We start from the raw sequence: 17,421 nt of genomic DNA on the forward strand, positions 1-17,421 counted from the left end.
GAGATCGTGATTTAATTTTTATAATATTAACATTATTTATGTGTTAAAAAATTATATATTTTTTTATTTTATTTTTTTTAAATAATTATATTTTAAATTTATAATAAAAATAAATAGAATATACATTAATTAGCTAGTGAAATTAATAAATATATAATTCGGATTATGAAGCTAAAAAGGTACTTTTGAAAAAATCATTTGTAGATTTTATTGAAAAAATACTTTAACATTTTATTTTATTATTTTAAATTTTTATAACTAAAAACATCAAATTTAACTTTTAAATTAAATTTTAATACTTACCCCAAACTTTTTTCTTCATTTAGCTGATCATTATAAATTTATAAAAGGTTTTCAAACTCAAATTATGAATAAATAAGTGGTACATTTAGTATATCAAAAATTTTTAAATAAGTGTGTTTTCTATTATTATTTTAATTTTATTTTTAAAAAATAAAAATTACTTCTATTATTTAAGAATATATATTTATTTATAGGATAAGGTATATTTTAAATTGAATAAAATAATAATAGAAAAATATTTTGGGTGGAAAATAAATATTGCGAAAATGGTCGGCGATTTACCCAATATTTAAAAAAGAAACGGGCTGCAAATGCAAATAACAAACAATCAATTGATGCCCTAGGACAGTTTCTTCGTTACTTTTGGCGTTTCCCCAACCAAACCCAAACCCACCCAGTCACTACTCGCACATTCCAACCCAAACGCCATGAATCAATGCGCAACCTCTCTTCTCTTCTTCTTGTAGCTTCAAAATACACCGCCAAATTCTTACATTTTGCTTGCCTCACCACTCAAAATCGCTCCATTTCTCGCTTTTACTTCAGATCCGCTTGATTTTTCACCTTGATTTTGCTCCTAATTTACGATCTCACCCACTGTTCTCTCCCAAAACAGAAAAACCGTATCCTTGGCTCTTATCTTCCTCAGTACTCCTGCTTTCTTTCTTTGTGTCTACGGTTCTACCTGTCGAGAAACCCTAGATTTCATTTTCGTCCTCCTGTTTGTATAAATTTTCCTTCGTTAGACTTTACGTTTTCATTCTTTACCAAACGCTTTAGCTTTGTAGTCCCATTGTTTTTGTAACTATTGACGGTTGTAGTTATTTTTCTTGTTTTTTCTTTTGGTAGTTTTTGCACAAATTTTGGGTTTGAATCGGCTAGGTAGTTATAGCTAAGGTTGTTAGTGATGAACAATTATAATAGAGGGCGGTATCCGCCAGGGATCAGTGCTGGTAGAGGCGCCGGTATGAACGCGAACCCCAGTTTTCAGTCGAGGGTTCCGCAGCAGCAGTATGTGCAGAGGAATTTGATGCAGAATCACCAGCAGTTTCAACATCAACAGCAACAACAGCAGCAGCAGCAGCAGTGGTTGAGGAGGAGCCAGTTACCTCCTGCAGATTCCAGCGTCGACGAGGTTGAGAAGACCGTTCAGTCCGAGGCCGTTGACTCCAGGTCCGCTTTCCCATAAACTCATATTTATTTGTGTTTCGTGAGTGTCCTTCTATGTGTTGCGTTTTGCTGGTAATCAAGAAGATTTTTTCAGAGCGGATTAAGAGGTCTCTTTGTGTATTCTTTTGTGTTGATTGATGTTAGGTGATATTGTATTTGAGAGGTTGGTGTAATTTTTGGTGGAAACGGAAAAGTTGTTTTGAGTAGTTGAATTTTATGAGAGCATATCACATTTGGGAAATATGAGGGGAAAAAAATTTTAGGTGACTTGCATGCTGAAACTTGGCAGAAAAGAATGTGGTGCCAGAAGTCTCTGATTCTACGTGAGACTGGCTGAGAGTGTATTGTAGCGCTTGATTATTTGATGTACGTTTGTGGCTGTAGGGATCTTAGATTTGGGGTTTTGTTTAAAAGTTTTCCAAGGTGTTCTATTTTTGTATATATCAGCCAATCTTCCATACTCAACTTAACCTTTTTGACATAATATTAGAATTTTTCAACATGTGTTCAAAGCATCCTTATGCCATTTCTGGCGGCTTAGTCATTATTATCGCTTCAATCTTCTGTTTTCTTTTCTGTAGTTCACAAGATTGGAAGGCGAGGCTAAAGATACCACCACCTGATACACGCTACAAAACAGAGGTACGGTTTCTCGTATTACTGGCAATGGTATTATGCCTGATTCAACTAGGCTGTACATTGTTACTATGATCTTTATCTTCTATAACTTTTTTTTTTTTGCACTTCATTTCTCCTTTGCTTTTTCTGTCGATATGAATAATATACTGAAGATGTCCTTTTGAGAATAGATAGTTGTTTCCATTATCAGTGCCTGGGTTTAAGGTTAATTGGGAGCTCGGGTCTGAACATAGCTCACACGCATGAGCATTCATACTCTATGAAGATTGTGTGGTTTGACTTGGAAATAGTTTAAAGCTGTAATCTGATGAATGGAACTAATAAAGTACCATCAGTTAAATGGGTTGGTGAACTTCAGTTGTGCATGGAGACTTCTTCTTCTTCTTATTTTTTTTTTTTTTTTTTTTTTAAATTCTTATGAGTTGTGATATACCTTTTTATGTCCATTGTTCAGGATGTGACAGCCACAAAAGGAAATGAATTTGAGGACTATTTTCTGAAACGTGAACTGCTTATGGGAATCTATGAGAAGGGGTTTGAAAGACCATCCCCTATCCAGGAAGAAAGCATACCAATTGCTCTTACTGGCAGTGATATTCTTGCTAGAGCTAAAAATGGAACTGGGAAAACAGCAGCTTTTTGCATTCCTGCTTTAGAAAAAATTGATCAAGATAACAATGTTATTCAAGGTTTGATCATTCACCTTTTGTATACTTTTACATATTTTATGTCTTTGAACACACTACTTCCATTGCTACTATGGTGCTTTAATTGTGCAACCAGACTAGAATAGCTTTTTGTAACCAAGCAAATTACAAGAATTCCTATCTTGATTGGGTATATATTTAGTGATTTCTTGGGATGGTTTGAGTTGTTTGTCTTGCTTTAGTTTTAGTAGATGAATGTGCTACTCGAGAATGGAATAATTACTGAAGAAGTCTGTCAGGGATGAAATGAGACTATGCGTACTGCTAGTCTTTTTGGTGAGCGAGTTTGGCTGCTAATTTTATGCAGGTCTCTTTCTTTATGCAAAGAGTGCATCAACTACAATTTTTTTATGCTTGATTTTACATGATGGTATTAGCGTAATTTATTGCATCTTATTTTTTGGATGTGTGTCTGTGCATGTATATTTACTGATTTGGTCTGTTCATTTGCATGCAGTTGTTATACTTGTTCCAACGAGAGAGTTGGCTCTTCAGACATCACAAGTTTGTAAGGAGCTTGGTAAGCATTTGAAAATTCAAGTGATGGTCACCACAGGTGGTACTAGTCTAAAAGATGACATCATGCGATTATACCAACCGGTACATTTGCTTGTTGGGACTCCTGGGAGGATACTAGATCTTGCAAAGAAGGGTGTTTGTATTTTGAAAGATTGTTCAATGCTTGTTATGGACGAGGTGGGTACCAACCTGACAACAGTTTTCTATTTATATAATTTCTTAGAGAGCAGTGTGTACGATGGTTAGTTAAGTAATCTTTTGCTTCCATCACTTTTTTTTTTCCTATTTCTTTTTTCACATAATTTTTTGGTCTATCTGTTCTAACATTTTTATTCTTCCATTTGAAGGAGCAATGCAACTTTCCTGAAGAATATTTTCAATATGTTGGATTTTGCTTGTCTCATTCTTTGTGTCTATATTTTTCTTGGTTATTAGTTCTTGCAGATTTTTAGCTTATCTATATTGATTAGTTTTCTTATCTAGCTGTTCCTCTCTTGAGGTTGTAACATTTTTATCCTTCCACTTGAAGGAGCAATGCAACTTTCCTGAAAAATATTTTCAATATGTTGGATGTTGCTTGTCTCATTCTCTGTGTTTATATTTTTCTTGGTTATTATTAGTTCTTGCAGATTTTAGCTTATCTATATTGATTAGTTTTCTTATTATTGTAACTAGTCTCCTTGCTTTATTTTTCTAAGTTGCAACCAGCTGATCTTGCACATGTTTGTTTTTCAGGCTGATAAACTTTTGTCTCCAGAATTTCAACCTTCTGTAGAGCAGCTGATTCGCTTTCTTCCTCCAAATCGTCAGATTTTGATGTTTTCTGCCACATTTCCTGTTACTGTTAAGGATTTCAAGGATAGATATTTACAAAAGTCTTATATTATCAATCTTATGGATGAGCTTACTCTCAAGGGTATTACACAGTATTATGCCTTCGTTGAAGAAAGACAGAAAGTTCACTGTCTAAACACTCTTTTCTCTAAGGTTTGATGATGTCAACTATACTACCAATGTATGCTTTCGTTTTCCTTTGTGGATATGATACAATTTGTGATCCATGCAGCTTCAAATAAACCAATCAATCATATTCTGCAACTCTGTGAATCGGGTAGAACTTTTGGCCAAGAAGATCACAGAGCTTGGATATTCTTGTTTCTATATCCATGCAAAGATGTTGCAAGACCATCGCAACAGAGTGTTTCATGACTTCCGCAATGGTGCATGCAGGAATCTTGTTTGTACTGGTATGTTACTGATTTTTTTTTTTTTGGGCATTCATGGTATAACCTTTTTATTCTTCTTCTGATTTACTTGCATTAGTCTATGTCCGGCACCCCATCCGTTACAACTTATTTATAGGTAACAATCACAATTCTCTCTAATATTGTGCAACCTATCTTATGAAACCTAACCTTGAGTTTTTATCAGAAAGAGAGGGATAGAAATAATAGGCAAATTGAGGAGCTGTGGGTTATTATAGCTGTGTTGCAAGTTGAGGAGGAAAATAAGTGAGTGAAAGAGAGGGGGTGAAGTCTGGAGGTACAAAATGGTTAAAATCAGTTGGTTCTTTTTCTTGTTTCATGACAATTTTGAGGATGCTTCCACATTTGTATTGTCACTTGAATGGTTCTGTTTTCATGATGGATGATCTTTGAGAGATACAATGTAATCTTAGAAGTCTGGTGAAGTGTAATAATTTTATTTTTCTGCAAAATGGTAGTAGAAGATGCATGACATATGATATCCTAATGGTGCCACTGTTTGCTGCAGATTTGTTTACCAGGGGTATAGACATCCAAGCAGTTAACGTAGTTATTAATTTTGATTTCCCCAAGAATTCTGAAACGTATCTTCACAGGGTAAGTTGGATATACTATCTTCTGATCATTGCTTGATGAGAACATATTTTGTATAGTTATGGATGTTTGTTCACTTGCAGGTTGGTCGATCGGGAAGGTTTGGACACCTTGGTTTGGCTGTGAATTTGATCACATATGAGGACCGCTTTAACTTGTATGTTTTTTCACCTGTCCATTCTTTCTGCCTTTTATGTAACTTTTGTTGCTAATAATATGGGTTTCTGATTTTTCTCCTGTAATGCTAAATAATTTTCAGGTATAGAATTGAGCAAGAGCTTGGGACTGAAATTAAGCAAATTCCTCCACATATTGATCAGGCAATATATTGCCGGTAACCTGCACCAGATATCTTGCCCTTTATTCAACAATAGTGAGTAGCAACAAGGCTAGCAATGGTGAGTAATTGCAGTGGAGTGAATACATTGTAGATTGTCATTTCACTGCTTGGTGGTGTCAGCTGTTTTAATACGCAATTACTGTTATCCTTTCATGTGGGTATTGTTAGAGGCATTTCACTAGTCCCATTGCATGTAATCTTTTGGTTGTTTAATAGTGATGATTTTCATATGGAGAAGATCAATCAAAATCACCTCAATTGGAATGATTCTTAGGTTAGAATTCAACTCAATTCTATTAAAAGAATTCAATTCAAATGATTTTGTTTTAAAATGTGTGAAATAAATTTTAAAATGAGAGAGTTCATTTGAATTTTATTATTTGGAATAATTGAAATATAAAATGAATAAATTTAAGTAGGGGTATTTTGGGGTTTTAATAAGAGATCATTAAATGAATTGAATTTTTGCCGAACAATCTCACTTTTTATTTTGAAATCATTTCTTTCAAAATGGCTCAAAGAACTGGTCAAATAGAATTCAGTTCTCTAGGGAATTTATATTAGTTTTTGGGACCTTTTTTTTCATTTAGATTAGTTTTTGGGACCTTTTTTTTTTTCCTCTAATTTTCATACAATTAATTTAGTATGGTATTTTACAGCATATTTTTGCTGTCAAGTGTGTGGATATAGTTATGGATATCTGAATAACTAGTGAATAGGATTGTTTCATTATTAGGGTATTTCATACTAGATCAGGATACAACGTGGCAATCTTAATTGCAAGACAATTTCGTATTGGTGTTGTGTTAGATATGGTTTGATTTTTGATGGCATGTTCGTTACTTGTTTCATAGGGTAAACTTAAGATGGTATCTAGCTCTGCATCTGATGGCGACTTCCAAGAATTATGTATTGTCGGTGGAAGACTTCGATTCCTGTAGCATTTAACCTTAGAATGCTTATGTTGGTTTCTGGATTTTGATAGCTTGGACAGGATTGTAGGTTAAGAGTTTTAATGGTTTATAAATCCCAGATAGATATGCTGGGTCCTGTTCTGTGTTGTGCTGGATTTCTGTAGTAGACTGGTTTGGTACTATGAGCGTGGTGGTGTTATCACTGTTGAATCCAAGGCTGTACTTTGTTGAAAAAAGTGGCATCCCCCTTCTTCTTTCTAATCCATTAATAAAGTCATTCGACTTATAAAGTACTTAATTCGCGTTGGATTATTTTCTAATGTCCGGTGATATAATTCGTCTCACAATGTTCATGTGAAGATATGGTGATGGGAAATTGATTAGTAAATGTGCTTTTATTTCAACTGTCGTCGGAAAAAGGAGCTTGGCAAGGACAATCGGTTGGGTTAACTAAACATATGATTGATTTTAAAGTCGTTCAGTTAATGATTTTAAATATGTAACATTTAAATTTAGTTAATATATCATTTGAGAATTAAAGGTCAGGATTTAGTAGAATTTTGCACTACATATTAATTAAGCCGAAATGATTATGTTCAGATTTGAAAATTTTTCAAATTAAATTGACCATTACCGATAGTCGTGAATACTGAATTGGATTAGTCGGTGAGATTGATCTAATCAGGAATTATAATTTCAGGAATCATAATTTAGTTTGATTGGATTTACTCACGAATCTTCATTTTATTAATTAAATCAGTTGTGAATCGGAGAAAACTGGGTGGTAATCGGTGAATCCGACGGGTTCAAACCGGTTGTTTCACTCGCTGAAAAAAAATATATTTTAAATCCTTGGTGCAAGTTTGACGAATTGAGGTCATGACTTGCAAGTAGAGATGATAACGATTAGTAATCGTAAAAATTATTCTATTCAAATTTAAATATGATTAATATTTTTAAAATCTAAATTCGTCTTAAATTTGATTAAAATTTATTCTCAATTATTCAAACTCGTCCTAAATTCGATTGTTATTATTCGAAAAATAACCGAACTCTTTTAATTTTATATATTTAATTTATAATCTATATAAAAAATTATTTTTATTAATAATTTATATTTTAAAATTTTAATAATTTTATAAAATATTTTAGTTTTATTTTATATAAAATAAAATATATAAAAATTTATAAATATTATTAAAAATATATTTTTTTTATATTTAATTAAATATTTATATAAATCGATTCGAATAACAAATATTCAACATATAAAATTTAAACTCGATTCAAATTTTTCACAAATATTAAATTTTAAATTTAAATTTATTCTAAACTTAATTATATATTATTTAAATTTATTTTATTAAAATTTAATTAAATTAAATATTTATAAAAATTTAATCCATTATCATTCGTACCTGCCAGTGATTAATGCGAGTTTATTTGGGCTTTAATGTGAAGGTTTATTGGACTCTGTTCAGGGCCTACGTAGACTCACTCGTACGCGTGAGTTTGAGGCGAGGAGCGATGAAATTTCAATTTCATGTTCTTATTTTAAAAAGGGAGTAATTGAATGCAAAGGGACATGTGGGGCTGTAACCCTGCATGTAACTTCCCCAAATGGTTCACTTGTCGCCGACATCATAAATGAGAAGAAGGAAGGGCTCGCATCCTACACCGAGACCAAATCCTTGACCCATCATAATCCTTCTCGCAATTCAAAAAAAAATCATATTCCCCCTCCTCTTCTCTTTTTTAGAACTTTTACACACTCCGCCCCTGCAAATTTAGCTCCACTTCTATGTTAAGGTATGTTTTGCACTACTTTTTGAATTATTATTGAAAAAAATATATTTTTTAAATATATTAATTAGATAGTATTAAAAAATTTAAAATTAAATTTAATAAATTTTCATTGTAAGAATATTAAAATAATAAAATTATTTTTTTAAAATTATTTTTTTAATAATATTTAAAATAATATTTTTTTTCCTTAAAAATTAATTTTAACCCTACAACTTTCGTACCAAATAAGTAATTATTCATATAACAGACAATTAAAGCTTTAAATTTTTAACATTTACCACTTAAAGCTATAAAAATGCATAAATCAAAAGAAATTCTTGCTTAAACCCAATTCACTATGAATCTGAGACATAAACATGTGAAATCCAAAATCCATGTGTAACATCCACCAATTTCTGATGTCAAAATTTCTACTATGAATGAAAAATTCTGATGATGTAACGCCCCTATATTCATTAGTTCTGTACATCCTACAATCACGGTGACTAGTATCTGTCCGGACAGTCAGGATATCTAAAATTAAGTATGTGCCATTTAGAAAAGCCCTAAATAAAAATTAATAACAATTATATGAAGATAAAATGAAAATTAAGAAAACAAAGCATAATAGGTTAAATGAGCCGAGGCCATAGCGATGAGTGATCGTACCGGAAAGTGGCTGCGAGCTCAGTCGCTACCCTGATTTTGTGTGGGACCCTATGACACCCCAGGCCTAGGGATAATTGTGAAGTTAATGGTAATGTGAAAACCACAAAAAAGAATAGAGAACCAGTTCAAATAATTGAATCAAAGTTTAGGGAGTAACCTAGTGCTATTAGAAAAATTGATCAGATCGATAAGGGGCAATTTGGTCAATTCACCCTTAGATGTTTCTCTTGGCCTAAATATCCATTAAAATGTAAGAAATTAAAATTATAAAAAATAGAATTAAATTGAAGAGGTGAATGGAAGAAAAGAAAACAAAAGAAAAAAAATAAAAAAAAAAGTGATTATGACATCATGCATGACCTAATTATTTAGGTTTTTAAATTATGAAAATTTTGGATAATTATGACATAAATAAAGCTAAAATTAAAAAGATAAATTATGCTTTCTTCTTCCCTAAAGACAGCCAGCCACCTCTTATTTCTCTCTCCATTTCATTTCTTCCATTGATGCTTAATCCAAGCTTCAAAAACCCTAGCTTCTATCCCTAAATTCTATCCTTACTTGAACAAAAACTTAATATTTCACAATGATTAGAAGATTGATAGCAAGAAGAGTTAGAAAAATTTAAAGATTGGAGAGTTTGGAAGAGCACTACGAGAGGTAAGTCTCTCACTAACTTAAATTGGTTTATACTTATAGAAATGGTGTTGAGCAAGTAAGAATTGCATGGAAAATTAAAGAAATTATGTATGAATCTTCGAAAAGGAAATTCAGCTAGCTAGATGTAGGTTAGGGTTTTGATAGGTTTTATCCAAATTAAACATACAATCTTGCTTAAATGATGATGTGAACATAGTTTGAGTGGTGAATTTGTATGAATTAGGGAATTGAAAAATGAGGCTTCTTGGTAAAAATTGGAGATTCTTAGAATTGTTGATCAAATTGATGTTTGATGCTTAATTTTGGTCAATTAGAGTGTTTATGAATGTAATTTGATGAACAGAATAGAAGTGAGTGTGAATGTGGTAAGGTTGAATTTCTGGACAGTTTGACCTTTGTCCATTTGAGAGGCTATAAGTTAAATTTTGTTACACCAATTGGTGTGAGGCAAATTGGAGATGAAAATATGGTCATAATGCAACAATTTTCATGTAGAACCTTGCCCTAAAACTGATCCCAAGTGGACCTAAAATCTGCTTGAATCCGAATTTGATACCCTGTTACTAGGCAGAATTGACTAAATGAACAGAACATGTTCAAATGGTTATAACTTTCTGTAGAGAAGTCTAAATGGCCTGATTTTTAAACCATTGGAAATCTTAGACATAATAGAACAACTTTCATGAAGAACACAAACTCAAATTCTGATCATAACACATTCAAATTACTAACCAAAATTAGGTTATCAAAACTGGCAGAACAAAAAAGTTGCCTAGAATTCTGGAATTTGACCAATCCGGCCAGTTATGGTAAAAGTGTCATAACTTGAGCTAAAAAACTCCAAATGAAGTGATTCAAAAAGAAAATTAAACTAGACACATGAAGAAATAACTTTGATGAAGGAAAGTTGGCTAAATTTTTACTGTAGATTAGTCTAATGGAATAGTAAACCTTAAAGACAAAAATTGAAAATTTACAATTTCTCTTAGGAGATTTTGAATTTCAATTGGTAATCAATGCCAACAAAATTATGACCCAAAATGTGGTTTGTGGGTGTAATTAGAACTAGCATACCTATTATTTATGCAAAAGTCAACATTTTCCATAACTAGTAATAAATAGTAACTACAATAGCAAAAAATACAAAGAATTCAATTCATGGGACTTTATAAGTAAATTTAAGTTGCAAAATTCAATTGTTGAACTTATTATTATAAATAATTTGGAATGAGTATTGAAACACTTTAAATTATGTGTTTTAGTTGAAAAGGAGCCCTCTAAGGAAGAGAGAAGTGTGAACTAAGTCAAGGCAAATATAAGAGGTTTGTGCACAATAATTTTTGACTTCTTATTTGCTACTTGAAAATTTTATTTGAATATGTATGGTGAACAAATTGTGCTTATTATGGCTTTGAGAAATGTTGTGTTACCTATTTTACAAATGAAGATTTAGAATGAAAAATGCTTAGTGCTTTGCATGAAATGTTTGAACAATATGATTTTGAATTTGGTTTTGGATTAACACTTGGCATGACAATATCATTGTGTTCCTCCTCCATTTATGGGATTGAGATTGACTATGTTCCTCCCTCTTTGACTTCCCAATCTGAGGTTGAGATTGGATGAGTACTCTTATAGCTAGCTAGCCACCTCCCTCATTGATTTCGATTAGTGGTGTTGAGATTTTTTTGTCGTGGTGTACAACATGGCACTGTTTGAAAATTTTGTGTCATGACCTAAGTTGTATTTGTGATTGGCAATACTATGATTTATAAATTATTTTGATAAAATAGAATTATAAATATTGACATTAATTTTGTGCAATGTGATTGTGAAAGGTTTTAAATTTATGTTTATCGATGAATACTTTTATTTTCAGCAACTTTAAAATTTTTATTGTGCACCACTGAGTAAATTACTCAGCGATGGCTTTTTATTACTATCACAGATAGAGGAAAGAATAAAACAGCAGAGTGAGCTGCTATAGTGGCAAAGAAGCACCTTTTGAGGACTTATTACGGGTATAATATTTTATACCCTTGTAATTTCTTTTGATGTAAATTTTGTTCATATGTATCTATTGAACTAGTTGAGTAGTTGTACAGTAAAGTTTGTAATGATATTATTTTTTATTTTTCTATTTTGTAGATTGAGACTTTTATATGTAAATTAAGTTCAAATTAATGATGATGAGATTTATTGAAAATATGTTGCATTGTGTTGATTGAAATGAGTTGGATTGTTGAGATTAATTGGAGTTGTGGTTGAAAACTTTATTAGAAGTGTTTTTAACAGGTTTTTGAAGAATTGTTTTCTCAAATTACAGCTGGCACTCTGCTTAAATTTTTGTAAAATTTGTAGAAATGATGAATTTATTAAAAATTTAACTCATGACCTAAACTCCAATTAATGGTTTTTTTTTTAATAATGATTTAACATCACTTTACATCTTAAGGTGAATTGAATTTGTTTAAAATCATTTGTAATGTATTTAATGGGTTATCGGTAGACGAAATTCAGTAATTCATTAGGTATACTACGGGAACATGTTATGCCTTAAAGAGAGGTAAGGTGTGACAGATGAACTTAGGGTTCAAGGATGGTGGGTGTTGTAAGTGTTGTGAGAGAGAGGGTTTTGAAAGTGGGGGGCTTCAAGTTTTGAGTTTTAAAAGAGTAGTGCAAGCAAGACTTTCAACTGTAGAAGGTTCTACATCGAGCTACCGAAAAGTCTCTTTCAAAACTTAGTATATATAAAGGCTAGCACAAAAAAAAATAAAGAGCAAGGACTCACCATTTTTCTTTGTCTAGGTAAATTTGACCACAAACTTTTGTGTTTTTCTCTCCTCTCTTACTTGTAGAGTCAAGTTTTGATCATGAGGTTTTTTTTTTTTTTTGTTGGTGATTCAAGAGTTGTGAAGTGGTGGGAATTTAAAGCTCAAATCATAGCGTTTTCCTATCTTCATTCTTAGAGATTAGAAAGAGTCTAGCTTCAAGAGTTAAATTCTTATCTTGATCTAGATAGATCAAATTTCTTTTTCTTCATGCCTATTTCTTTTTACTTAAGGACTGCATGCAAGGATGAATTGGTTCCCTCTTGGATTTATGGGTGTTCATGTGATCCAGTGGAAATCAATATATGAGTAGAAAGGGAGGTTTAAGTGCATGTGAAGTCCTATTATGTAATCTTTTATGTTGATTTGAGAATGTGTTACATAATTTAAATATGTCAAATTTCAATTTTGGTTCTTTAGGAAGTTGAGGAAAATCCTTGCGGATTTAAAGATTTTTGAATGCATGTTATAATTCTAAGTTTTAAAGAGTTAGTTGTTTACTTTATGGCATGAATATATGTTTTGAGTTGAGTTTTGGAGATTTAGAGATGAGTTGATGATGTTTTTGTTATAACAAAAATTAATGCAGAAGAATAAATAACATTTTTATTGAAGAGAAAGAAACTCTCAGTACAACTCACTTAACAATCTTAATTGATATGTTGTTTATATAGCACTTAGATCTAACAAAATAAAATAAAAATCCCATCTAAATCTCAACCATTAGTTAAGATTATATCACTATTTAAAATTTGAAATGCAATAATTTTAAAAATGAAGACTAAATTAAATATGTTTGAATTAGGTTCTAACATTCTCCCTCTTAATTTAAACATAGACTCAAAGCAATTTATTTATTTATTTATTTTATTGGAGCACTTCTCTCCATCTGGCAATTTGGGTGTTAGAGCACTTCTCTCCAGTTGACAAATTTGTGTGTTAGAGCACTTCTCTCCAACTGATAATTTTGGTGCACTTCTCATCATTTGTTGATGCACTTCTCACCAAATTTGCTTTTGATTTTCTTGGAGCACTTCTCTCCAAACTTCAAAAAGGAGATTCTCTTTTGAGATTTAAAATTTGTAAGAACCTTGTTTGATCATTGCCGTCACACTCCTCCTTGAGCAAATCCCAAGCTTCTTTTGCATTTTTACAAGCCATAATCTTTATGAAAATGGTTTCAGAAACTAAAGATTCTATACAAGTTTTTGCTTTGTATTTCTTAGCTCTCTCTTCATTGTGAATTTTTATTTGAGCAAGAGTTGGATTTTCTAGTAGTGGGGTAGGATTAGTATTACTTTCTACTAAATCCCATAAATCAAAAGCTTGTAAATAGGACTTCATTTTGATAGCCCATATTTGATAATTTTCTCCTAAAAATATAGGAGATGAAGACAAGTAGAAATTGGTTGAAGCCATTGGTGAATCAAAGGACTTAAAAGTTTGCCCATAGGATAACTGAGGCTCTGATACCACTATTAGAACAAAAATTAATGCAGAAGAATAAAAACATTTTTATTGAAGAGAAAGAAACTCTTAGTACAACTCACTTAACAATCTTAATTGATATGCTGTTTATATAGCACTTAGATTTAACAAAATAAAATAAAAATCTCATATAAATCTCAACCATTAGTTAATATTAGATCACTATTTAAAATTTGAAATGCAACAATTTTAAAAATAAAGACTAAATCAAATATATTTGAATTAGGTTCTAACAATTTTGGCATATGGAATTTTTGTAGAAACGAATTGAGAATTCTGTAAATTCCCAGGTTCGATGTTGTACTCATTTTATATAGGCATTTTAGGGTAGTTTTGCATCTATTTTACCCTTATATTTTAGTATATTTTATGTTTTTAGCTTTATTTTAGCTTATTTGTTAACTTTAGTTACTTTATATTTGATTTTTGTAATTTTATTATTTTTAATAGGTTTTTGTGGCAAATTGAGGGTCAATGAGTGCATTAGAAAGTGATTTGAAGAAATTTGAAGCTCCTTGAGCATGGAGGAAAGTTAAAGAAATCAAGCCTTGAAAGATCAAGTTAGCCAAAATTTGCTTGAGACTTTGCTTATGATGTTGCTTAGGGTATGTCATATTGCTTAACCTTAAGCTTGGTCAAGCCGCAAGTCAAGCACGACTTAAATCCTACACATTCATGCTTTCCTCCCAAAACCTGCCGGTAATTGCTTGAGATCCTGCTTAGGGTAAGCACCAGTGCTTAAGATGCAGCACAGGTCAAGCTGGAAGTCAAGCACGAGCAGAAAAACCCATTTTATTCCAAGCCTGCCAAGATTTGCTGAGGGTGTGCTTAACCTTAAGCAGACAGTGCAATCAGAGGCCGAAATTAGCTGAAGAAGCTGCTTAGGGTTAAGCAGTACCCTAAGCAGACTGCCCAGAACGTGAACAATGCTGCTGACTTTGATAATTTTACACCTCATTTTCTATCCACTCCTTGGCTCTTATCTATTTTTAGGGCAACCTTTGGGACCATATAAAAGCATTATTTTTTAGCTTTTGCCACAAGAGGAAACGGTAAGAAACAAAGAAAAGAAAAAAATTATAATTAGAGAGAGGTGGAGGACGCCATTTTTTTGAGGAAGGAGCTGCTGCAACCATCTTTGGGAGCTCCAGAAATCAGAGTTTTGGGTTCTTCTAATTGGGTTTTTCTATTTTTAATCCTCTTATCATATTTTTCTTTACTTTTCCATCAATCTTTCTTGTAAATACCAATATGAGTGAGTAAACTTTTTGAATTTCAGAGTTGGAAAATATGTTTTAGATTAATTTATGGATTTGGACTATGTATTTCCATATTTTATATAAATATGAGTTTTGATTCCTTCCTTGTGTGCTTGTTTTACTTACCTAATGTTGGTACCCATTGGGTATTGCGTTAATCTTTGATTGAATGACTGAAAAGTGAAAGTCATTGATAGATAATCAAATATTGGAACTTAAAATTACTTAAATTTAGAAATAAACTAGGATTTTACGAGAAATAAATGATTGGTTACAAAACTTAATGGGTTTTAAAGTAATCAAATAACATACGAAAGTAGGTTTGGTTATCAAAGGAATTTAGAATCAATCACCTTCAAACTCTACTTTTCCCTAAAAATTGGAATACCCAAGACAAATTCAAATTAATTTATGCATAAACCCCCAACTATGGAATCACTTTTAACATAATTAGACTTTAATTTAAATTATCCGTTATTAATTTAGTTTAATTGCAAACTAGATTTAGAAGTTATTTGTTTGCTCTTTATCCATTCCAATTAGATTAATCAATTTACTTTGCTCATTTACATTTACCATTTATTCATCAGTCATTGGCCCAAATAATCGCTTCATTTATAGTTTCGTACTCAAACGGCAAATCCTAGTGGGAACGATACTTGACTTATCATTCTATTACTTGAGACGACCCGTATACTTGTGGATTTGTGCATCATTCAATTGCTGAAAACCATTATTTTGATAGTTGAAGTAGTTACTGCCTCTCAAAGGCACTTGAGGTTTAAGACTTCGGTAGCCAAAGTTGCTTCTACTTGGCCATTTTCTATTTTCTTTTCAAGGCTCTAAAATCCAAATTTATGTATAGAAATTACATAGAATAAACTATATGATGTGTATATAGAGTACTAGAAGTCCAAATAACTCATTAGGGTCCATCTTTTATAGGATCATACGTGAGGAACTTGCAAAGTTACAATTAAGGAAAAAGCTATAGTAATTTTTGGTGTTTAATAGGTTTCAAAAGGTAAGTAATACTAACCTTAAAGAATGACAATCAATTTATTTAATTATAATTGGATTTATGATCATTCACATGCATTATTTCATGATATTATTAGTTTGTATGTATTTAGAATACGAATACATTGTATTACTACATAATTAATTTTGATGCTTAATAGATGTTGAATGACCCACTAATTTTCCCTATGATATGGATATAATATGATCATGTATGATATGATGTGGTAAGACCAAGTGAGGCCTAACGAGTCCATAGCTCACTGTTTAGGATAAAGGAAGACCCGAGGAGCTTCGTTATGAGCCGAACATATTGGTATGTTATGTAATAAGAGGAAACCCTAAGGAGCATTTTTATGAGCTAGGTAAATTGGTTTTGAGAAATCACTAATGACAAGTCTATTTTATGTGAATGGTTTGTATTGTGTAAAATCATGGCCTAATGCATTACATATGTATGATTTGAATAAAATGAAACATGACAAACTGTTAATATATTCACTAAGCTTTTCAAAATTTATCCCCTTCCCTTAACCCCTAAGCAGGAATAGAAGTGTCAGCAGAAATGATAACTAGTGCAAGGTTTTAGCAACTGATTTATGTATGTTATAAGTACTATATTATTGAACATGTAATTTAATAGTTTAGTTTACTGTGCATATGGCTGTAGCAAGTTGTACGTTATGTAATGTAAGGAAGCTATAATACCTTATGCTCTTTCCAACTCTAAGCACTCTTTGATAGTTATAAATGACTAATGGGACTTAAATGTTTATATAAAGGCTCAAAATTTTAGAGTTATCTTAAAAAGAAATGATGAATGTTATGAATGGAAGTTAAAGTATAATTACTAAGTTGCCATGAGTTTATGCTTTTAATGGAATAAAGAAATATTGTTATCAGGTTTTAGGCTTATTACAGATTCCGGCAACTTATAGCTAACTCATTCCATAGCACTGGTAGTAATCCCTAGTTGTGTCGTTACACCATGTATTTAGTAAGTATATTTTACCATGCATCTTATATCTTAAATTTATGATAAATTAGATCTAAATAAAAAAATATCAAATCAAGCATTAATATATGTTTATGCACATACATATCAAAAAAGCTTAAAAGCTTGTCAAATCTCTTGAATATATTATTTTTTGAATTTTATCAATTTTTTTTTGACATTTTAAACTTTTAAAATATTCTATAACACACTTTAATTTTTGTAAAATAGAATTAATTAATTTTTATTAAAGCATAAATTTCA

General features: G+C 31.4%; 1 protein-coding gene across 1 annotated transcript; it reads left to right on the forward strand.

Moving 5' to 3' along the window:
- Positions 1–645: 645 nt before the first annotated feature.
- Positions 646–6,744, forward strand: LOC110644548 (DEAD-box ATP-dependent RNA helicase 8). The gene is made up of 10 exons (XM_021797374.2): positions 646–1,476; positions 2,055–2,115; positions 2,567–2,801; positions 3,277–3,515; positions 4,074–4,325; positions 4,405–4,585; positions 5,112–5,200; positions 5,281–5,354; positions 5,457–5,595; positions 6,392–6,744. The coding sequence occupies exons 1-9, from the start codon at positions 1,211–1,213 to the stop codon at positions 5,533–5,535; spliced, it is 1,476 nt and encodes a 491-aa protein (XP_021653066.2). The 5' UTR covers positions 646–1,210; the 3' UTR covers positions 5,536–5,595; positions 6,392–6,744.
- The last annotated feature ends 10,677 nt before the right edge of the window (positions 6,745–17,421 follow it).

The sequence above is a fragment of the Hevea brasiliensis genome, chromosome 9 (genome assembly GCF_030052815.1).
Source record: "Hevea brasiliensis isolate MT/VB/25A 57/8 chromosome 9, ASM3005281v1, whole genome shotgun sequence".
NCBI classification, from domain to species: domain Eukaryota; kingdom Viridiplantae; phylum Streptophyta; class Magnoliopsida; order Malpighiales; family Euphorbiaceae; genus Hevea; species Hevea brasiliensis.

Coding starts and splice junctions, on each gene's coding strand:
- LOC110644548 (XM_021797374.2), top strand. CDS start 1,211: ATGAACAATTATAATAGAGGGCGGTATCCGCCAGGGATCAGTGCTGGT. Junction 2,116..2,566: donor ATACACGCTACAAAACAGAG/GTACGGTTTCTC, acceptor TCCATTGTTCAG/GATGTGACAGCCACAAAAGG. Junction 2,802..3,276: donor AGATAACAATGTTATTCAAG/GTTTGATCATTC, acceptor ATTTGCATGCAG/TTGTTATACTTGTTCCAACG.